At 30.8% G+C, this 25,252-nt stretch overlaps 1 protein-coding gene across 6 annotated transcripts in view; it reads left to right on the top strand.

The window, feature by feature from the left end:
• The window catches only part of LOC107439560 (homeobox protein Meis1), a 271,514-nt gene that overhangs the window by 37,527 nt on the left and 208,735 nt on the right, over positions 1 to 25,252 (top strand). For all 6 annotated transcript variants that reach the window (XM_071184435.1, XM_043052522.2, XM_071184434.1 and 3 more), the window contains exons 4-5: positions 3,141 to 3,191; positions 12,940 to 13,176. In XM_071184435.1, the coding sequence (XP_071040536.1) occupies positions 3,141 to 3,191; positions 12,940 to 13,176 (288 nt within the window). The remainder of the gene's footprint in view (positions 1 to 3,140; positions 3,192 to 12,939; positions 13,177 to 25,252) is intronic.

Raw genomic sequence — 25,252 nt, 5'->3', positions numbered from 1 at the left:
TTGTTAATTAAACAAGGCCTCTGGGCTCTGCTCGCGCGAGAAGTAAAAATAGATAATTGAAAGCATAATTTGCGCTTTCTGATGAGTTTTCATTTCCAAGAATATTGCTTTTAGAAGAGTGACGCACGGAACGCGATCTCGCGGCAGTGGTTTTGCTACCACTCAACTCCACTCGAATTATCATGGCGGATCATATATATTTTTTTTAAAAGAATGGATTTTGCTATTATGGTTTGGTTGGGATATAATGAGTGTTTGCAAGTTTCGCTTACGAGGTGCTTATTATTTAAACTGCTTGTAATGCCGCTCTCGTGCGACCGAATTTGTTTTAAATGGAAACGATGCTGTTTAATACATCTAATTAGGAAAATGAAAGAGAGCGTAAGGAAAGTTTTTGAAACAAATTGTTCAGCTGGGTATTTAATTAGCCTTTTCCCATTTTTGTGTTTCCGAAGCTGACATGTTTCGATGTGTAAAAGATAATCGCATCTATCGCTTTACGGAAACAACTGTACGTGAGGGACCTCCCATCATAATAAAATTGCTATTAATTAGATATTTCCATGTTTAAATTTTGCATTGTAATTCATAATTTAATTTTAAAGTAATAGTAAAAGTGCGTTTTAAATTTCGTTACTTTAGACCATTATCATTTATGCATTTGTTTTGATTATAAATCATATTTTCCAAAAGTACCAGCGATTCTCTGATAATATATAAATATCACTTGCTGCAAAAGCTGGATGGAGTCGATGTGTTTTTCGAATGCTCAAAATTAATCGGTATTTCTCAAGACTTACCAAATATGAATGATGAAAACAGTTGCCAAAGAAAAAAAAATGAAACTAGAAAAATCATGATAGCAGAGAACGCCACATCAGGGCTTGGGGCATTTCCACCTAGTATGGAGTGGTGTTGAAAACTCGTGTGGTTTACAAGACAATCAGCATTCATATCAATGAAACAAGATTCCAGAATATCTGGATGAGTTGATGAGACGGGAGTTAAAAGAATTTTAGCACAATCGAAATTAAATTTAAGAACGAAACACGGTTTTGGCAATGAACTGCAATCGATGATTTATTGAATTCCTGATGATGAGCATATCCATCGTGTTTCTTTAATTAAAATTTTTAACCGACATAAGTTTTAATGTTATCAAGAATATCTTTCCGCTTCAGTTGCTTAGGATTATTCATTTAATACAGTTGCTTAGCATAATTATTTAATATTAGCTATAGTGTTACATTAAAGGATTATATCATCTGATATTCCAATAGAAAATTATCTTTCGTATGACAAACTTTTTCTACATCATGCTTATCTTATCAATAAAAACAATCATTAAATCTTTACTAAAATGATAGGCTGTAGATAAAAATTGAAAACAATATGCAAACAGTTTCTCGTAACTAATCGAAAAATGCACGAACTGATCCGTATGTACTAAGTTACAAACCGTTATTTTATCTTCATAAATAAATTAATGTTTATATTTTGGTAATATAAAATAACAACTGTATTGATACATAAACATAAAATTTAAGGTTGATTCGGGAACAATTGCAGTGTTCTGAGTTAAGAAAGTCGTGAAAGTACTGTGAGTTTAAACTACCACGCCGATTTTAAAAACAAACAATCGTGTATAAGTTGAAATAGTTTTTTTTTCCCCTCCATCAAAGCTCATCTCAATCCAATTGAAAATTATGTTTAAGTCAAGTTATGTTTGTTTTATGTTATGTTATGTCATTTACTTCCTTCTAAATGGCAACCACACTAGGCAAGAGTTCTCACTCAGTTAAGAAGAAAAAAAAGTGTGGGAACTTAGTTGTGAACTCCATATTTTCTGATTACAGTGTTCTTAGTATTCGTGGAAGAAGTGTGATTTCGAGCAATCACGCTAATTCTAAAAACCAGCAATCGCGTATAAGTTTAAATAGCTTTTTTCCATTAAAGTGCATTAAAATCCAATGGAAAAGTATGTTAAGGCGCACCAATTTACTTCGGTCAAAATGGCAGCTATATAAGGCAGAAAAAATGGAATGCTCACACAATTTAAATGTTTAAAGAATTTAAAAAAAAAAAAAAAAAGGCGGGAATTTAGTTGATTACCCAATATTTGCATTAATGGTATCAGTGTCTGTTAAAAACATCGAGGAACAGATTTTAAAAACGAACAATCGCGTTTAGATGGCTTTTTTTTCCGTTTAAGTGCATTCCAATCCAGTGAAAAAGTATGTTAAGCCACCTTAATTTATATCCTTCAAAATGGCAACCACACTAGTTTGACCCAAGGTCGAGGACTATCCAGCAATCGAAGCAGTTTCTGCACGTTCATGAGAAGATTCGTAGGGGTGGAGGTAAAAACACGTTTTGCTAATATGGATGGAGTTTTATGAATTATTTATGAATAAGAAGAAAGTGCTGTTTTGGTGAACAATAAAACAAAATATGTAACTCTCGTCCTTCTGATGTTTTTGTTCCATAAAATAAAAAAAACTCTTTGATAGAACTTATCAATGTTTCCAGAGAATATCAATTATATCACGTTTCCAAAATTTTCATTTTAATCAGCAATTAAATATAAGCAACATGCCTTCTTTTTGTGCAACGATATTCTAAAAGGATCGCTAATATTCTTTTTTTTAAAAGTTTCCGATTTATTTATAATTTCTTGAGATGAAATATCAAACATATCACGTTTATTAGGATTTTCATTTTAATTAGCAATTAAATAAAAAGGAAAATGCTTTATCTTTATCCAATAATATTCTAAAATGGTCGCTTATGGTATTTTACAATTATGTTTTATTTATTATTTTTCAGATCCAAATGAAAAATCAATTATATCACGTTTTCCAAATTTTTCTGAAAACAACCAGCCTTTTCTTTATAAAGCATTCTTAAATGATGGTTGATATTGTTTAGTAAATGTTTCTGCTTTATTTTGGATGGAATTTATCAATTATATCACGATTTCAAGTTTTTTTTTTATTTTTTTTGTTTATTTTTTTTTTTTTTTTAGCAATTAAAGGAATTAGCTTCTGTTTTATGCAGTAAAAGCTTTAAATAATCTTTGACATCATTTTACTATTAGTACTTTTTTTAATGTTTCTCTTCTATTTATTTATTTTTTTTAGATGGTTCAAGCGATTCAAGTATTAAGGTTCCATTTATTAGAGTTAGAAAAGGTAAGTTCATTATTACCATCATTTCATGTTTAAAAAATAACTCAATGAGTTAAATTTATGTTTTATTTTAAATATTTATTGGCAAAAATGCGTGTTTTATTGATCCATTATGAAAAGGATATATTTAATTTTTTCAAAATAATTGTTTTAATCTCTGTAACTTAAGATCATAAAATTTGCTTTACATTTAAGATACGAGTTATTAAATTGTTTAAAAAGTAGGAATAAAATTTTCAAAAATGATACTTTTGATGTATTTTAATTTGTATTTGAAATTAAATTGCTTCATTATCCATTAAATTTATGTCTGTAAAAAATAAATTATAGATGCGTTTTAATATCATAATGGTATTTATTTTTCACGTAAACTTTTAACTGTTATGCATTTTGAAAATAATCGTTTCATTTATCTAATGAAATTATGTACATTTTCTTCTGTAATTAACTAAGATAATTACCCATGAAAATCGTGTTGTTGCGTTTATCTACATTATCGAGAAAGTTTATCATTCTTTACTATATGACATTAGGGTAAAACCATAAGAAACATAATTCAGCATACGCTAAAAAGAAGGCAGCATATTATCGGGCAAATTTTCTGCTATCTTAAATAGTGTCCAATAGACTAGTGTAAGCTGGATTTTGTAATCTTAATGCAAGGTCTTACTTGCAATTTTTTTCACGATTCTATGGTTTTATTTAAACAGGAACAGAGTTTAATTTATTAAGATAGCGGCGGACTTCCCCCAAAAAAAGTGCCTATAATAGAATTCAAAATTGAACTAATTTTACCACGAGTGTATGTTAGATACCAATTATGTAATGGGACTTAGACCGAGAAAACAGAATCTAGAATATACAGCAATTAATCTTATTAACGAAAAGACATAGTTTCTACTAAATTTACCCCTTTTTTTTTGTTAGAAAGACATAAATTGATACTTTGATTTCTTACTTAATGCGTTACATTTATTTATAGTCATTTGTTCCTGTTTAAAAAAAAGAATGTAAGAGGACTGATTCCCCATTGTAATCGTAGTGTAAAATATCACACGCATAGTCGATGCTTATTGCACAAGTTGATTCCAAACTAGCTTCTTTAATTATATCCAGACACTTTTTTTTCTCCCCATTCTTTTCTATTTAACACGAAAATAAAAAAATTAAAAGATCGAGAAAAATAAGAGTTAACTAATGGATGGAATTTACATTCTTTATTGGAATTCAATGCAAAGGAAATAAAAAAAAAGAAAAGGTGATCGATGACGTTCGAAAAGAGGAAAAAAGAGTTTGGTATGACTTAGAAACACATCCATCCTTTTACACAAGGATAACAGATGAGACAGTGGACGTCACCAAGAATAAAATAATAAGAAGAGCGCACTCATTTCCTTGTTTCAGGGCTCCCTTCTCCTGACAGTGATTGAAGACTTCAATGCCCCTTTCTCTTGGTAGAAACACTGCGAAATGCAAGTTCTGGTGACAGCTAGAATCTTCTTTCGGAATTTTTCTTGACCTCTTGCATGGCCCAAAAGTGTGATTTGCCAGTAAAATGCCCCATGGAACCCTTATTAAGATTCTAATATGTTTCTTTAGGTCATTTGCTTCGGAATTAAATTATTTTTTGGGTCTCTTGATTGGATGGACGCTGAATAAGCAACATTCTGATGTTGTCCAACCGTTCCACGTCAGCTTTGCTTGATGAATCATAGGAGCAAGTGCTTGAAGGAACTTCGAGATATTAATTATATCACGTATTTGCTAGAGTTAAGCCACTGTTCATTCAAACCATATTTTATAATTAAATTCAATCTATTCCATAAACACTCGTTGCTAGGATTAAGGTCCATCGAATCAAACGTATTGGTTCAAATCGATCAAAACAATTCATTTGAGGGATTTTTTTTCGCCTTGTTGTTCTATTTGCCTCGACTGCAAATGTGGTGCCATAGATAGATCTTATGCCCACGTTTAAAGAAATATATACTCTCCATGTAGGCAAACATATGGTTTCGAATCGAATCAATCAGTTAGTTTGAGTGATTTTGATTAGCCATGCGAATAATAGCATAAATCAAATATTTAGAATCATTGCTCTATTTGCCTCGACTGTATAGGTGATATCCCAGGCAGAGCAAGAGAGAGCATATGCCTAAAATGCATTACTTGAGATTTTTATCAGTGTTTGAATGGATAAACTAATTTCAATTTAAATAAGCTGATTCGATTTGTTCTTAAATTAACAGACTTGAGTTATTGATTTGATTTAAAATAAAAGGATAAGGCGAATCATTGCAGCCGTTAAAATTATTGAAAATATTTAAAATAAAAATATTAAAAAAAAAAAAAAAAAAGCTTAGTTGAATTATGATTTTGCAAATTGTCTCATTAGTTACGAGAACCTCTTTCAGAAAAACTCAAACTTTTTAAACTGACACAGCACCAAAAAAATCGCGTAAAGTCAGTTGCGGTTAATAAATTGTGAGTTGTACAAACAATAAGTCCCCCCTTTCTCAAATGTTTGTTACTTGTAATCACGTATCTACAGCAACCTGTGAAATCGATTGGCAAAAGTGTTTTTGCCCCTTACAAACAATCATGGATGCAATCATTGGAATGAAGTCCCATTTCTGGGCAATGTGTTTGTTCCAAGTTCACACTGGTAATCAATTGAGGTAGAAAAATGTTTTCTTTTTGTTCTCCCACACTATCGTTTTCTCGAACAACAATTGTTAGTTTTCAGTCCAAGTGTTTTTCTTCAACTGCCCCATTAGTATCACGCAATGCTTTTCGATGTTCTTTAATAACGAACAAAACTTTTTCTTCGCGGAGTTTGTTAGTTGGTCACGATTACCTGCTGTTGTGTTCAATTGATATTTTCAGTTATATTTTGATAGTATATCTTGTATTAATACTAGCATGTATCAGTAATTTTAATAAAGTAGATGTTTTTTATTTACTTATTTTTTCTTCACTTACATTTTCGTATTGATTGTTTAATCTCTTAATTTTTTTTCATTATTCAAAATCAGTCCAAAATCGCTGGATTGAAACTTCGTTTACATTACATGTAACTATGGCCTTTTTTTTTCATCATTCTCACTGTAATCGAATGAAAACCTGATTAGTGAAATTATTCACTCACAAAATATGCCACTAACAAATTCTCGTTCTCCTGCTAAAAAAATTTTTTTATACATATATACAATATATATGTCATGCAATAATACTGTGATTTGTACGGAAGTTTTTGCGCATGCGCTGTGAATCTTAAATATCTTTCTAGAGTTAAAGGAAGCCGTTGTGCTTTGCAAAATCTCTCTCATCATCTACTTTAACCCAAACATAGTTCAAACTTAATAAGGTATTATATTAAAATATGCTTCCGTATGTAATCTGAGTATCTTCTAATACATTTTCAGGAATAAGAAAATATGGTTTAACTTAGCATCATATCGGATTCAGTAAATTTGGACGATGTCTAACTCATTTCTACCTGCTTTCCTTGAAACTAGTTTTTCAGCTTGCTTCTTCAAATAAATTTATGTTACTTTTTTATTATTATTAAAATTAATTGAGCAAATTGTTTGCAATTCACCATAATCAAAGCCATCCATTGAGTGAACTGTTTATTAATCCACCATCATTATATTCTAAAACCATTAAAAAAGTTTTTTGCAATGGGTTAGTTTAGCAAAAACTTTTGACTGCAATGCAATTGCCTGCAGCATACATTCTCAATGCAGGGAATGGAGTCATTTACCAATCAAGACATGCATTCATATGACCTATGGCATTTTCTTTTCATCCATGCCTGCTCGTGCAATAGCTGTTCTTTTTTTTATTCGAAATTTCAATGCCCCAATCTTATTCATGCTGTGTGTGTAATACTACAGCTGTTTTAGGAGGCCGTGCCGCCACTATGACATTTGATTGACAGTGGGGAAAATTAACATCCAGTTCTGGATTCACATACCCGCAACCGTCACTTAGAATCGAGATTGAAATGAGAGGGGAAAAAAATAAGTCCATGCTTAATACCCCATTCGTCCTTTCTGGAAATAATAGTTATAAAAATGGGGTATGCAAAAAAAAAATATGGGCGGCTATGGACGTTGAATTTGAAGAGTGAATATCTGACAGGTACTTATTAGAAACTTGCTAACTCTCATTGGTGCTTTTATTTTCTCTGTTTTTTCGTTTCCTTTATGTATCATAGCATTAAACCTTACCAGGGGGAGTGTTCTCCGAGTTAGTATTTTATGTGATGTTAAAAAGATTTCTATTATGTGCGTTTTTTTCCTTCTTCAGTTCATCCTGTCTGAATTGCTATTTCGAACCTAGTTTTGTGCACGTTCTATGCACGGAAGTTCTTTTTTTCACTCAAAAGAGATTTCAGTTTTATTTACTGTACTATACCTTTTCAACTTTTCCATTCTTATTTTCCAATCATATGATAGTAGCTGCTCTATACTGTTTTACTTCTCGTGGCCGGCTCCTTACTCTTGGTGAAAAGCTTGGTGAAGCCAAGTGGCATTAGGAAGAAGAAAAAAAACGACATTACCTAATTTTTTATTCCCTTATATGCGACGGTTTTTTAATAAGAAAATACGTTTCATAAGCAGCAGCTTCCTGCTCTTTCTGATATTCTTCAATTCACTAATGTGTTATTTTGAGACTTTTTTCGCTGAGCCTCTTCTAATGTTTGGTTTAGGAGCTAATCAGGCTATCGAAATTGGTGCAGGAGCTCATAAGGGCAGTCAAAAATCACATTTAAAAAGCTTAACTAGAAAATTTTAAAACTTTATTGAGATTGCTTTATGCACCAGGATCTATCAAATCACGAAAGGTATGTTTTATATCTTTGGCAAAATGAAAAAGTCTGGTTTTTCGCTAACTACGTCACCTAGTAATGTGTCTACAAGGCTCATTAACTAAAATTCCAAGCACTTATATTATATTATATATATATATATANATATTTTACCTGTAATTATGGCTAGATCCAATCAATAATTCATTATTTTTTTAATATTACGTTTATTTTTATGAAAATATTTTGGCAAAATGCCAGTGATAATATAGATATGCATATATTTTTCTAATAACAAAGTACTAATTGAATTATAAACATATATTGAAAATTGCATTAGTATTTCCCGTTAAACTTTTCATTTCAAAATAAAATAAGTCTAACAATAAGGAAATATGCTTCTCTAACAAACCATTCTCCACATTTTTATTAAAAAAAATTTTTGTACATTTTAACGAATTATAAATCAGCTTATTTTAATATTACTTTCAGTTCATTTTTTATTTAATATCATTTTTTTTTAGTTATAGGTACACCAAAAACAAATTTAATTGCGGCTCCAAGTCCATTAATTCAACAACCTTACATGGATCCTAATTTTTAGACTATTTTTGGCAAGACGATGAAAAATTCCATGTTCCACATTTATTATTCTAAAAAAAAATTTTTTTTTGTTAATATGTTTCTAATTGCTAATGAACTCTATTTATGACGTCGAGGTTCCGTCAAAAGAAGGTTTCCTTTTAGGATTCCTCAGAAATTATGAACCGCTGACCTACACTCATACTAAATCTTATATTGATAAACCATCTCATGCCTCAACCTTTCAGATAAAGTAATAATAATAAAAAAAAAAATGGCTAAGACGATGATTTATAGATTTTTTTTTTCAATCTTGAATTAGTTGCTGTGTTTATGCAGACATCTCCGCGGGAGAGAATGACTTTTTCTTCCCCCCCTTCCCAATTCTGTCCCCTCGCTCATACATTTATTTATTTTTTTTTTCTTCTTCTGTCACATGAAGGAAAGAACCGTTCGCATGCAAAACAGCACACGCCTTCTGTGTCTGTCCCTTTCACATGCACTGACTACTCTGATATGCAAAATACATTTTTTATTCTTCATTTCGTTTGAATTCGTCTCCGTTCACGTCAAAATACACGCCGAGTACGTGTTTAAAAGTAGACATTTTTTTCCCCTCTCTTTCCTGCCTTCTTTTGTTATAGTCTCAGAAAATAAAGTTTTTGGTTTTTATGCATTTTTATCAGTTTTTCTCTACCCCCCTTCCCTTCCTTCGTTCCTGATTTTTACGTTATCTGATGTTGACACGTGGCTGTGGATGGGTAAAAGGTAAATTCAAAAAGTTCTTTNTTTTTTTTTTTTTTTTTTTTTTTTTTTTTTTTTTTTTTTTTTTTTTTTTGAATTTAAATTTTCTTTTTTATCAAATCAAATGGGAAAGGTTTATTCAATTTTTATTGAATGAATTTTGCTGTTAGTTTATTCTAACAGTAAAAACATCTAAAATAGGTCTGTCGAAATACTGGCAACTCCAAGCGCACTATATATTTTATTAATTTTTAATTCTATGAACCAGTTTATGATTTATTCTAACAGTAAAAACAACTAAAATTGGTCTGTAGAAAAACTGGCAACTCCAAGAGCACTATATATTTTATTCATTTATTTATTTTTAATTCTATGTACTAGTTTATGATTTATTCTAACAGTAAAAACAACTAAAATTGGTCTGTCGAAAAACTGGCAACTCCTATAGCGCTATAAATTTTATTCATTTATTTATTTTTAATTCTATGAACTAGTTTATGATTTATTATAACAGTAAAAACAATTAAAATTGGTCTGTAGAAAAACTGGCAACTCCAAGCACACAATATATTTTATTCATTTATTTATTTTTAATTCTATGAGCTAGTTTATGATTTATTCTAACAGTAAAAACAACTAAAATAGGTCTGTAAAAAAACTGGCAACTCCAAGCGCGCTATATATTTTATTCATTTATTTATTTTTAATTCTATGAACTAGTTTATGATTTTATTCTAACAGTAAAAACAACTAAAATAGGTCTGTAGAAAAACTGGCAACTCCAAGCGCGCTATATATTTTATTCATTTATTTATTTTTAATTCTATGAACTAGTTTATGATTTATTCTAACAGTAAAAACAACTGAAATTGGTCTGTAGAAATACTGGCAACTCCAGGCGCACTATATATTTTATTCATTTATTTATTTTTAATTCTGTGAACTAGTTTATGATTTATTCTAACAGTAAAAACAACTTAAATTGGTCTGTAGAAAAACTGGCAACTCCAACAGCACTGTATACTTTATTCATTTATTTATTTTTAATTCCACCAACTACAACCTATATTCTTAGGAAAATATTCCTAAAACTGCATATTGTAGAATTAGGCAATGTCGCCAATCGAATGTTATGTCGGTTCATGCTGGAGTTTAAAGTCCAATCATGCAATGTGTCAAATTATTTTTCAATATTTGTAGTCCAGTGTTTCGCCGAACAATACAATGTTGTCAAGTATTGAACAGTTTGTCGGTTTATGTTATCAAGTATTGCCTCAAAAGATGCAATGCTGTCAAGTATAATTTTGAACTATGCTGGGTAATGTAGTATTATGTCGAATCACTCAAAGTTGTCATGTGTCGAATAATATGTCGATGTATGTTGTCAAGTATTACGTTCAATAATGCAGGCTATGTCGAATTTTGCTATGATTGGTTGTTGTGATGAAGTTTAAAGCCGAAAGATAAAATGTTGTCTATCGCCATTTCGAATATGCTGTGTTGAGTAGTGTTTTGTCATATCATGCAATGTCTCAAGTGTCGAATCGTGCGTTGATTTAATTTCTTAAGTATTACGTTGAATAATGCAATGTTGACAAGTGTTATGCCGAATTTTGCAATGATTATCGATTTATGCTCACAAGCTTAAGATCGAAATATGCAATGTTGTCTATCGTCATTTCAAATTATATTGTGTTGTGTAGTGTTATGTAGAATCATTCAATGTTTCCAAGCGTCGAATAATATGTCGATATATGTTGTCAAGTATTACGTTGAATTATGCAATGTTGTCAAGTGCTATGCCGAACTTTGCACTGAGAGTCGGTTTATGCTGTCAAGTATAACATCAAAAGATACACTGTTTTCAATCAACATTTCGAATTATGACGTGTTGTTTAGTGTTTCGTCAAATTATGTATATATTGCATGTACATGATGTATGTTATGTCGAATTATACAGAACTATAAAAGTTAATTATTTTTTTTCTTCAAAAATTGCAATTTCTATTTTTCCCTTCAAAATGCACATACGAATTCTTCAATCATAATGATTCTTTTATTTAAAACTACTACTTTATCTCATCCACTTCTAATGTAATAATAATATATTCATGATAACCAATAAAAAATCTCTCATCACCCCCAAAAGAAAAAGATCACAGGTCGGGGGATGTTGATGATTCTTTGGAGAGTGTAATATTTTGTCCTTCCTCAATAAGGCCTTTGCACCCACGAAAAGGGAAGTATCTCTTTCTCTCCCCCCCCGATGTCAAATAACAGATGACGAGGCGTTATTGCATTCCGACGAGGAAGGACCCATATACTGCTGTCACACACTTATGTAGTGACAATCTCTCTCAGGATGAGAGAAAGACAATTATTACCAGCTGTCTGACTTTGATGATGTCATGGCTTCTGCTGCCGATATACAACTGCACCGATCTCTGTTGTTATTCTTTTCTCTAAAGATTTATGTGTTCTTAAAGAGTTTGCTAGAGAAGATCAATCTCACAAATATTTCTTTCTTCTTCTTCAGCAACACATGAAAATAATTGTCTAGATTATTTTACTTTAAGCCCTGTTATTTATTTTTTGTTTTTAAATCTGGAATATATTTTTGAAAAGAATAGAATACTACTAAAAAATCTCCCTACCCTTCACTTTTTTTTTTTTTTTTTTNTTTTTGTTGTTTTTTTTTTTGAAAAAAATCAGAATAACTTTTTTTTTTTTTTTTTAAATTAATAAAGGTCTGATATAAAGTTAAATCAGACATCCATATGTTGACCAAAAGATTTCTTTTTCAAACAACAAAAAAATGTGCTTGATAATGTTAAAAAAAATTTTTTTCTTCTAAACTTATAAAACTGAAAGAATTCGTCATGTTTCGAGGGCTTGAAAGTAGGTGCCCATTGTCAAGACTCACCAGTCGCGAATGAGAAAAGAAAACGCTAAGTTGTCGACAAAAAAAAAAAAAAAAAATTAATGGAGATGGGGAAAAAATTAGAAAAACCCTGGTAGGTGAGAGAGGCAAATCATTGCAGGTTTCATATCCTAGTGCTGTGGATAGGTGGGGAAGCACTCTAGTGGATAGGTGGGGAGGAAGTGGCATTCGTATGATTGAAACAAGATGCTACAGTATTAAAATCATCTGATGTGACAGTGATATGTGGTCGAAGTTTGTCTTGATGATACAGTTGCTTCGATTTTTCCCCAAAGCCTAATTCAAATTAGAATACGTCATTATTTAAAATCATAGTAATTCAATCACATCTTAATCCCAAATAATTTGTAATTTGCTTTCTGAAAAAGAATAAATGATGTGAAAGATGTAATATTTGAAAATAATATTTATTTATTTATCATTATTTCCAAAATATTTGAAGTGTTTATAGAATGGTAAAGCAAAATGGGTCACTTACTAATGCTTTTTTTTTTTAAAAAAAAAATTGCCGCAAATAAAATATGTAGGGAAAAGAGCTACTTACACGAGAAATGTGTACAAACGTGATGCTGGTTTGGCTACTCTTTTGTGTCATTTATATTTTTTAAATGATGAATGTGTATTTTTTTCGAATGAATAAAAATTATAATTTATTTATTGTGTTTCAGGTACACGAATTGTGCGATAACTTCTGCCAGCGTTACATTAGCTGTTTAAAAGGCAAAATGCCAATTGATTTAGTCATCGATGAAAGGGACAGCAAACCTGGTGACTTGGGAGACAATAATAATAACAGCAGTAACGGTGGTGGTGGTGCTGGTGGTGGTAACAGTGGGGCAGGAGGTGGAAGGGGTAACCCTGACACCACTGGACACAGCTCAGACAACTCATCCACTCCAGACCAAGTAAGTACCTACATTTGCATTATTAAGTTAACTGAGCCTCGTTAATGTGAACATATTAGGCATGTATGATATTATGAGGTTATACACCGAAGAGCCATTACATTATGACCACCCTCCATCAATAACAATTGGCTCGTCCGGGTTTGCATGGTTTCTCGTCCAGGAACATTGTTTTCATGGGGCACATTAGGACCCATAATCCTCATAGAACAATCCCTGACGTCTGCAAACTACTTGAACGTAGTTGCAGACCAGGTTCACCCATTCATGGCAACAGTTTTTCCTGCGGGGATGGTGCTTACCAACAGGATAATGCACTTTGCCATAAGGGTCGAAGCGTCATGGATTGGTTCGAGGAACATTCCAGTGACTTTCAAGTCATGTCTTGGGCCCCCAAATTCATCTGACCTTAATCCAATAGAGCATTTGTGGTCCTACTTGGAAAACCAAATTCGTGCTGCCTCGCACGAATTTGGTTTCCCTCACAATGTGAGGGAAACCAACGCAATTCCCTCACAATGTGAGGGAATTGCAGGACCAGGGAATTGCAGTACCAGATACCTCAGACTACCTTGTGGAATCAATGCCACGGCGGATGCTAGCAGTTTTGAGGGTTAAATGTGGTCCTACATGTTATTAGCAGGGTGGTCATAATGTAATGGCTCTTCGGTGTAGATAAATGATTCCGATAATTCAAACGCGGATGAACAAAATGAACCGAGCAAACTAAGCACACGTTCAAGTGCTTTAAGTTGCATGAAACAAACAGACAAAATAACGCTACTCTTACAGCGTGAAGCTAGTACTCTAACAGCATGAACATGACTAAGTAAGTAAAACGCAATCTAAATGCATGCATTCCTATAACATGTAAAATGCCTTTTTAGGCACTTGGTACACCTAATACTAAACGCATTTTCAGACACTTGGAACAATAATAAGCACATTTCTAAGTAGTTTGCATACTTAACATATTTCAGAATAGTTTTAAAGCATCCCAACTGTTACACAATTTAAAATTGTCTTATGAATACAGTTACATATAAAGTTACATTAACAAGGCTCAGTCCACATTGTTTTCAAAATAATTTTCGCGCTATAATTTCTTACAATACGGTTTTTTTTCCCCTTCTTACGCATATTTTTTTTTTATCCAAATTGTTGTTGATTTTTATAAAATATGAGAAAAATTAGAAATAAAAACAAATATTATTTGGTACTGAGTTACTTGTGCATATTTTGAAAATTTCAATGAAAAACAATTAACTACTCCTATAAATTAAATGCCAATGTATTTTAGAGTTTTTTTTTTGCAGTTTATATGTAGGATTAAAAAAAAAAATCCGAAAAAGAGCGGAGAAACGATGGTAGTGATAGTTTAAAGTCCAGTAGGTCGTAATCTTAGAAGCAAAATCCATATTTCTATAATCGATGACAGTTTCCTTCAAATATTTTTTTTGCCAACTGATAAAAAAGTTTCCTATCAGAATGTTGCATTGATAACTCTGTTTACAGATACGATCTGTTTTATTTGTCCAGTTTACATCACCTGATTGGAGTGTGTTCTTTTCAAACTTGTTACATATCGGTGTGATTTATCTTGAAGATCTTTATTTTTTTCTTTCTCTATGTGTAATTTATTATCTAGTAAAAATAAGATATAAGAACGAACCTAAATTTCCAATCCCCTAAAAGTAATCAATTTTTATCTACTTCGAGAATTTATACTTTGATAAAACCTACTTTAATATTTATTACTGCACTGAAGAAAAATCCAAATCAAATTATAGTAAAAAGTACCGGCCGAAAGTGAAAATGGATTTTACAGTAAAAAGTACGGGCCGGTACTTTTTACAGTAAAATCCATTTTTTCCGGAATATGTTACGAAACAAAAAAATCTGATATAAGTAGTTCGTACGTTGATTTAATTTCTNATTACAGAAAAAATTGCGGTGCCAATACTTACGGTGTCGGTACTTTTAACAGTAAAATCCATATTTACTGAAACACATTACGATACAAAAAACTGATATATCATAATTTTTACAGGTATCTTACCGTAAAATCACTGAATCACTCTAGTTAAGTAAATATTGCTGTAAAAAATTGTTCATAGTATTTTTCGGTAAAAATACTATACATAATACCGCACAATATGTATAATGAAAAACCCTACGTGCCAGTTCTTCCTACTCGTAATTCGCTCCAGAATTGTTACAGTGTTAGTTCCAATTCACTCATTTTAAAGATGATGAAGGAAGAAAAAAAATAAAAACTTCCACACAATACTTATTACTTTTTTCGGAATTTTACCTGTTTTTTTGTCCCCCTTCTATTTGTCTATCTCGTTCTTGCTTTCTGGGATATTTTCAGAGATTTTGAAAGACAGTGCATATTAACACACACACTTACAGAAGGAAGGGCCGAAAAAATATTCATAATTTCATAAATTCAAAAATTATGTTAATTTTAATTTTGAATTTAATTAAACTGTTTAAGGTACAGTATAAACCAGAAACACTACTTACAAACCAGGGAAATGTTTAGATTAGTTTTCATTATAAGCTACAATGCTGATGTTAGTTGCATACTATTGAATTTTTAATTTTGATTATTTGAAAACTCTCTTTTGGATATTATTTTCGAATGAACTTGGGGAAATTGAATAAAAAATAAGTAATAGTCATTAAAATAAATTGAATGACTCCTTATTTTAGTAAGGTTTTGTAATTATATTTTTTTAACAAATGGATTTTTTTGATTATTTGCTCGGAATTTAAAGCCAGATGCCATGTACTTTTTAATGGAATCAGATTGTTTATCATTACATATTAATTTTATTGAAATTTTTTATTGTTGGAGAAATGTAAACAAGGAAAAATCATCTCTGCCGTTTTTATATATTTAGCATTTCTATTTATTTGTTTAACATAGTTTTTCGAAGCTCTGACAACAAAGAAAATTTTTTAAAAAAAAGTGACAATTAAAGTGTCTTACACTTGAAGCAAAGCGATAATTTTAAACTTTATATATCATCTTGCTGTGAAGAATTATCTAGGCTTTAGAACGGACGAATAACTTAATAATATGTAAGTTATTAAACTATTTTAAAAATTGCCAATTTGGCGACATTTTCCCACCTAGATGAAAATCATTGGCTTATTCTCAGCTTTTGTAAAAAAAAAATATTTGAGTTCAGATAATGCTGCATTGGAGTAAGTTAAGTTATTAAATATTCAAAAATTAGGCTACAAGCACTTTCATTTCCACAAATCTGTGGCTTTTCTCCGTGTTGACATTTTGCGCCATTTTCAGCAAATCAAAGCAGTTACGGAAGTAGTATATTACTCGCAAAAAGTCATCATTTCATTCGACGACGGAGCCTTCGTAAAACAATCTTGAGAAGAAAGATGAGTTCTTGTTTCTAAAACTTTTTTAATTTTAAATGTGTTTTTTAAACCTCAATTTCGCTGCCCCGTGAATCGCATCAAAGAATAATCAACACGGTTACGGTGTCTGATTGCTGTGTAGTTGACCGTCGTGGGAAATGGATGTTTTTAAGGGTACTTTTTTTCGCCACCAGGGCGCTTTTTTTTTAAACAAACCAATGTTGTTGTTTTTTTTAATTTTTGTGTCGTGGTATGCTTGTTTTAATGCTTATTTTTACTGTTCCATTGAGTTCTATAAAAAATTAAATATTCGTTTTCAAGTATGCTGTTTTTGGAGGGGAAAAAAGATAATTAAATAATTGAAATAATTTTAAATTATGCTTATTTGTACCTTGTTAATCTGTTTCTTAACATTATTATTTTTTAAAATACCGTTTCCGTGGTCCAGGTATTTTTACTATATTTGCAAATTATTTTAACTTAATCAAGTCTGGAGTCATAAAATGCATTTATATAAATCAAATTTTTACTTCTCTAAACATGACTAGATGAGACAAATAGAAAGATTTTATTATGAATAATTTTAATGTTATTTTGGAATAATTTAAGATTTCTTCCTGAACAATTTGGAGTTTTAATGTGTATTTTAGAATAAATTAAAGTTATTTAGAATGTAAAAATTTGAATTCAATATATTTTAAAAATAATTGTTACCTTCAATATCGATTATGACGTAACTAAAACCCCTCTTCGATTATCTTGTAAATCTTACAAGTTACTCTAACGATTTTTTTGTTAATTTTCCTTTACGATTTTTGCTTTTAAACAAAATCGAATCATTTTAGATACTCCCATCACTTTCAACCCGTCACACAATAAATAAATGATCAAAACTCCTTCAACAAATTGAGTTTACCTGACTCACTCTAAAATCTAAAACAAGGAGGAAAAAATGGAGTTTTCGCACATCAACTGAGCATTAAAAATTAACTATTGCATTTTCACTCTCTAAAAGTGAATCTTCAGTTTACGTACGAAAAGTCTCATTTATCGTTCTCTCCAAGGTTCCATGTCTACTCCAACTGTGAAAAAACCATCTTAAAAGTTTCCCTGCTGAAACACAATTAGCAAATATTACCGGCTCAAAGTATATGAGATGGCTCGCCTCATTGGATGGCTCCTCTCACAAACAAGAAGCTACCGAGGCTCCGTTGTCCCATTATTTATGCAAGAAGGAACTTCTCATAAAATGACTCATTTGAATCCATAAAATCTTTAATCAATGAAGAGGTAGAGGCTCATAAAACTCTTCCCACCCCTCTGAACAGATCATAATATAGTTTTTTTCGTAATTGCTGTTGTTCAGAATTTTTAAAAGCATAAGATGCCACCGTTGCATTTTTTTTCTTCTTCTTTTTCTTTTGGTTGTTGTTTATTACCATGTTTGGAGATGGAGGTATCGCTTTATATGAATTTCATCAATTCGATTCCTTGCTCAGGAAGTATTTAATTTGCTGATGCGACTGGCTTCTCGAATATAAAGTTTCTAATTAAAGGAGTTCTCGAATTTTTATGAATTGAAAACTGGCTTTCGGTTAGTTTCGTACGGTGTTGTTGATCTGTTTGTATTTGTGTTTCATGTAGGAAATGAATTTATTTAATCTTTCCCTCTGAATTTGAATCTTTTCTTTTTAACTCTTATTATTTTGTTATTGAATTTTCATACTATGTATACTTTTAGTTGAGCTGTAACAATTTAAATTTGTCATGAACCAATTTAGCTTTTGTGCTCATATCTTTTTTAATGTCATTATCAATAAAGAGTATCAATAATGTCTAGAATAATAATAATACCACAAAAATCAGAGGTATTTTAGGACTAGCTTTTCGCTCAGCGATGTAATTATGATTTGTGTTGATATTCTGCATGAATTGGACTTACAATCGAACTTAGGAGAGGGGGGGGGGAATAACTAGACTGTTATTGTATACGCTTATGCAAATTTTTTAGAGCAACGGTTCCTATTTTTTTACGGCAACGGAAACGTAATTGCGAGAGAATCTTTGGCGGAACCTTAAGTTAATAAATAAAGTTTACTAGCAATTGTGAACATACGAACCAAAGAAGCTACTAACTATTTTGATAATGTGAAGAGAAAAAAAATTCAATAATCTTTTTATCAATAAAACTTTTAAACTAATAAGTTTTATGTCAAACAATAGAATTCGCAGGGCTAAAGTGGCATCTAGTCTAGTTCTGATTTTTTTTTTTTTTTTTGGTCTATACATGTACTAAAAGTGAATAAAATAAGCGAAATTATAATTTTTGAAAAAGAACTCCTATAAATGTTGAGAATAGTTATCTAAAAAACGTAATTGGTTATTCTTGAATTTGGTGATTTTATTTTGAATTGAAAAGTTAAAAAAATACTTATACAAATTTTTATAAATTTTACTATATCTTTTTTACTGGCATTTTGCTTAAATAATTCTATAAACATAGCTAAAATATCACATTCATAATGGTTTATTGTTTCGATATAAATATAATTACAGTTTTCACAAATCATTACTAATTTAAAAAATTTAAACTCCTGGAACCTCACGGAATTCTAGAGTTCATTAGAACACCATTTGTGAGTCACACGCCCCTATCAAAATACACCATTGCCCAGTTAACATGCCTAGGTTTATACTTTTAGCATTTAATATATTGGCTGACGCTGTATATGAGAAATTAAACATTTCCCGTTGTTAAATATTTTAGGTTTTATGATTAAAATTTAGCATTTAATTTAGGACTAAGATTAAAAACTCCATTATCGTCTTTTGAGATCAAATTTCGCTATTGAATTATTCATTCTTGAGTAAAAATAATAGTAACTTGTTGCTTTTGAAGAAAACTGGAATTTAATTCGAGAACTAATCGTAAAAACAAGTCCATCAATGTGTATCAGTAGTTAAAAATAGCAGCAATATTTGGAGCAATATTTAAAAGTCCTTCAGTATTTGCTTAGAAAAGTCTTCAGCCTTATTTGAAAGCATTCACTTTAAATGCAATTTTGGTATTATTTGAATGCTAACACTCATATCTCATAGGCCTAGTCACCTTGACCTTGCCCTAGTCATTTTGGTATTTTGCTTAATTCTAATTTTAGTCTTACGTCTATTAATGAAGTTGTACAGATAACCGGTGTTGTGATACAATATTTAAAAAAGTCCTCCAATGCATAAATATAAGTTTAAAAGATAACAGCCATTGTAATGCAATAATAAAAGATGTTCTATTTTACACTACATCACAATTATACGTTTGCGTACGTGTTTTAAATGACAGCATTTGATACTTGATTACTCATCCTTGAGTATGAACAGTGACATAAATCGGATGTAGCAGACAACATGACACTTTCAAACGAAGCGGCCATTTAAAATGTGGGGAATGAATCGAAAAACACGTTGGAAGGAGAAAAAAGAGCCGATTCACAAGCGAGGTCTTAATCTGAGATGTCCGGATTATTACACAGATCTGTCGTGTAATTGAATGAGTATTTCTCGTCCTCTGACTGAAAGAAAATACGCTCTGCTGACCAGTGTGAAGCTTATGGAGTCTATTAAAGTCCGATCAATCACAAAATCAGTCAATCGTGTTCGACTTGATTTGTAGACAGGATACGAGTCCAGATTCGAACACCAGATAAGCAGATAGACACAAAGGATGGGCTCTTGTCTCAACAATATGAGGTTAAAAGAACTCTCTTAATGCAGAGCACCTTCGATTTGATGTTTGTCTGAAAAGAGATTTGAACTTAAACCTTTTTATGGAGGTGTGTATCTGTCCCACACACGATGGACGAGTGTCATTGTTTCTGTCTTGATTAAATGTCAGCATTGTTGAAAGGAGATTCAAGGTAATAGAGATCAGAAGACTATATTTGAGACGGAATAATTGAATTTATTTTATAGTTGGCAAATGTTTTTTGAGTAATATAGATTTCAGTAGAACCTCGGTTATCCGACACCCCTGGCGCCATGGGTAGAACGGAATATCGAAATCGTTGAATACCTTTTAAACTTGGATGTTTTAGTGTATAAACATTAAACTATGGGTAAAATTACTCAAAATAAGTCGGGGTTAGAATAAAGCTCAAAATAAAAATCGTTTAGAAATACAATGTAAAACAAACTCGTTAATAAAAATAAAAATGTTTTTTTTTTTTTAAAAATCGCAAGTAACAATATAATATCACAAAAAAATCATTGAGATATTTTTGTTTAATTGTCCTTTTTTAACTACATAATTTCAGATCTATCGTCATTGGTAGCAACCATTAATGATGAAACGTGTAACCCTTTACTTTTAATATAAAGGGACAGCTATTAGGAGACAACAGCCTCGTTTGAACATATTCTTAAAGAAAATGTAAGGGCAAAATCTTCTGTTGTTTATAATTGAGGGGAACAGTTTTATTTCAGCATGATATATTTTAAGAAACATAAAAGCAAAATCTTCCGTTTTGCAAAATTAGGGACAACAGTCTTGTTTCAACATATATATTTTAAGGAATATAAGCGCAAAATTTCCCGTTATTTTAACATCTGAAAACAGCAGCTTTAACGCAATTTTATGTCCAAAATACAACTAAAGAGGGGGAAAAAAGTCTTGTTTTATGGGAAAAACAAATCTGCTTTTTGTCTGTTCAATCTAAAAATCGGTGCCACTCCAATAGCGTGACAAAGCGTAAGCAACTTTTCACTTCTGTGTCGCGAAAAAAGCTTAGGCAAAAATGAAGGTGAAAAAGAAAGTACTATATGTAAAGCGTGGTCTTTAAATGAACTACTTAGTAGGGCAAGCACATATGCAGGTATGTTGCTATCCGTTGCTGGGCGGGGCTGATTTAATCCGTGGTCACAACATTACTGAGAAAAGGTTTTTTTGAGGGATGATCTTCTAATAAAATGGTTTCACTTTCGAAATGGATTTTTCCCTCACTTTTTTGTTTATTGTTTTTATATTGTAATGCAATTTGTGAACATTCGTTATCTGTTTACATGGTTTGTTGGTTTACGTTATCTGTTTACATGGTTTTTAAAAAAGCAAGTCCTGAAATACGTAGAGTATCTTTAGCCTTCAACATGAGAAGTATTGCTGACGAAAATCGATAGTTGTGTCAAGTTATACCTTTCTTTTTTTTACTTCATTATTATTTATTATCTTCATTTTTTGTAATTTATTACTATGATTCGTAATTTTATATTAAAAAAATCATCACTAAAAAAAAGATTTGTTTTATTTTGCTTTTTGCATTTATTTATTTATTTTTATTTTTTGCTTATTTATTTATTTATTCATTTTTGGAACATGAAATTTTGCAACTAAGGTGCTGATTGAAATATTTTTTAAAACTATTTTCAACTAATTTTTCTCTTAATGTATGTATCTCGTTAATTTTTCTCGTAATATATGTATGATCAACATTTTATTATTGAAGATTTCTTTTTTTCAAAAGTATCAGGATCTTTTTTTAATTAAAAAATAATTTCTCAGCCGATGAAGTAATGATAAAAGAAAAATTTTAAGTTCAAAATTTAATTTCAAATTTAAAAAAATAAAAAATAAAAAAACAGAAAATTCAATTATTTATTACTTTAATAGATTTCATTTATAAAACAAATTATTTTATTAATTTATAATTTTCCTAATCTATCAATTTATGCTATTGCTTTTCTTTATTATAATGAGGAAATTGTATAGATAACTATAAAAGGTTTTAAGTCAAATGTATGGGTAACTATAAAAGGTCTTATTACGTATGCCCCTGCATTTATAATAGTTTTTTATTTAAAAGAAAAAATAATAATAACTTCAAAAATAATTTTCGTCTTCAAATTTTCTTTAATATAATATTTAATACCAGAGTTTTGGATTGACATTTTAATACATGATCAGGAATTACAATATAAATATTCAAATCTCCTTTCGTTCAGAAGAAGTTTGCGATTACTTTTCTTCTCTGAAAGTATAATAAGTGGGGGGTTTTATGAATGACACTATCTTGGATGCGCCTGTCACTTCTTCTTTCTATAAGGAGTTGTTTATCGGGCGCCTATCTCGAAGGAGAGTCTTATAAATTATGGATGTTTGACCACCACTGGAGTCAGATAAATCTCCTGTCCTCCACTCATCTCCCATAATTCCTTTCATCTTTTTCTTTCATCCTTTCACCATCACCGCATCTTTTCTTCCCTCCTCTTATGATGCTTAAGTTAGTTTCTTGAAAATCACAAATGAAAATTTTTGATTATTTACTTCTTGGAAGAGTTGAATAATTACTATAATTAGAAAAATTATTCCAAGAAACTGATGCTTTAGGAAAAACGTGCTTTAAAATTTAGACTAAAATCTTAACCCCCACTTATACTTAATACTTTAGACCGAAAATCTAAAGTATAATAAGTGAAGGTTATAGAACACGATAGATGTGTTAGTTATCAAGAATTCGGAAAATCATCCATTGTTGAATGCTATTGGAATCCTGGCCATAAATTCAATTTCGACTTTGCCGAAATTATTTCCACCCCAGTCACATCAGCTCATCTTGATATCCTGGAATCTTGCTTTATTCAGATGAATGCTGATTCCCTTGTTAACGACACTAGTTCACCATCCCTCCATAACGCTTGGAAATGCATTTTACACTTCATCTTTTCACTCTCGTGGCTACTAAAGTTTTTCTACTTTAGTTTTTCACCTTTATTATTTTTATTTATTTATGTATTTATTTTTTTTTCATTTTTCGTTGTCAACATTACGTTTTAAATTTCATATCACTTTTGGTTCTTCTCACTTCCTTTCTGGGAAGTCTTGAAAACGGGTGCATGTTTATGAGCTCTTGAAACTCGACTGTTGTTTCCAATTTGTATATTTTTTTGAAGCGAATGTAATAACAGTAATTATTATTACTGACATTACACAAATAATAATTACTGTATTAAACCTTTTCAAAAATCTAATTACAGTAACTATTATTATTTTATCTTATTTGATGAAATGTATCAAATAACTGGAGAAATTTTTTTTTTTTTTTTTTTTTTTTGGAACTCGTTCCTTCGAGGAGTGCTATGATGCCATAGAGGAAAATGATCGGTAATAATCGAATATTACTTCTAATATAACATTACAGTATATACTGTACCAAATTTATACTGATATGAAACTAATACTGAACCAAAAACTGAAATTTGTACAAATACCATTTAACCAACATATAAAATTTCTTTAAGCTAACAATGAAATCTGCCCAATATCAAGCGAGCAAATTAAATAACTTCATCAATGAGTCAACAAATGAAATTGTGAATTCATCCCTGAACCCGCAAATAAAAGTTAACAATCAGTACTAAGCCAACAAATAAAATGGAACAGTTAGCCTTGAGCTAACAAATAAAAATAGAGAATTAGCGTTGAGTCATTCAAAAGAATTATCGCACAATTATCATCTAGCCAACAAACATAATTGTACTTTCAACATCAAAACAACAATCACTTTTAAAATTTAAAGTAAATTATATTTTATACTTGTACTGAATATGTAGACTCGTGCTTGTATCATTTAAATCCAAGCATTATAAGCATACAAGTAATGCAGGTTAGAATTCTTCGCAGTTCGCTTACAATTTTTTTTTCCTCCGCAAATGATCACATTTTTATTTTATTTATTTATTGTAATGTTTATAAGAAATGTTTATTCTTTTATTGTATTTTGCTGCAGCCATGTATTGGTTGAGCTCAATATTATTTAAATTTATAGGCAACTTACCAACCTATAGAACGATTTTGTAAATGATTTCTTTGTGTGTGTGTACAAAAAATAAATAAATAAATAAAAATTATTGCAATAATTTTTTAAGTTTCGCAAGGTTTGGAATGTGAGTCCCACCCAATCCATCCATAACTGTTAACTTATCTACTTCTGTAATCTAAACCACCTAGGGGTGGGTGGGGTGAGGAGCGGAATAAAAAAAGAGCAAAAATAAATTCGATTTTTTTTTTTCCTTCTTTAATCGTGTTCAGGATCTGAGTATGGTGTGGCTCTGCCCTGGAGCCAAACTGTGCTCCCTGTTGTACTGCAAATAAGCGCATTTATCAAGCTCCATTAGGTCTTCACAGCTGTTTGCCCGTTTTCCAAAATAGGATGCCGCGCCCCTTCCATCCCTCTTGGGACACCCCAAGATTTTTCTCCCCCCCCCTCCAAAGACCCCCTGTTTACTAATTGTGCAGAATTTTTTGTTGTTTTGGGAACATTTCCTGTTGTTGTGCTTAATAAATTTGTTAATGTCGAAGAAAAAATTATTCTTCCTCCTATTTATTAGTATTTTTGACGGAGTTTCCATAACCGTCTGAATATTTATTTCCCTCCGTCGTTGTACTAATATTTAAAATTGTAAAATTAGTACTGAGTCAATCAGTTGCATTATTAGCACTGAATCAACAAATAAAGTTGTACAATTAGCATTAAGCCTCTAGAAAATTTTTTTTACTATTAGTATTGAACCAACAAATAAAATTGCGCGATTAGCATTAGATAAACAAATAAAATTATACAATTATAACTGAGCCAACGAATAAAATGTACAATTAACATCGAGCTGATGGCTGACATTAATTATTTTAAAGTTTGAAACA

The sequence above is a fragment of the Parasteatoda tepidariorum genome, chromosome 8 (assembly GCF_043381705.1).
Source record: "Parasteatoda tepidariorum isolate YZ-2023 chromosome 8, CAS_Ptep_4.0, whole genome shotgun sequence".
NCBI lineage: Eukaryota > Metazoa > Arthropoda > Arachnida > Araneae > Theridiidae > Parasteatoda > Parasteatoda tepidariorum.
This window is presented reverse-complemented; position numbering and strand designations above follow the sequence as displayed.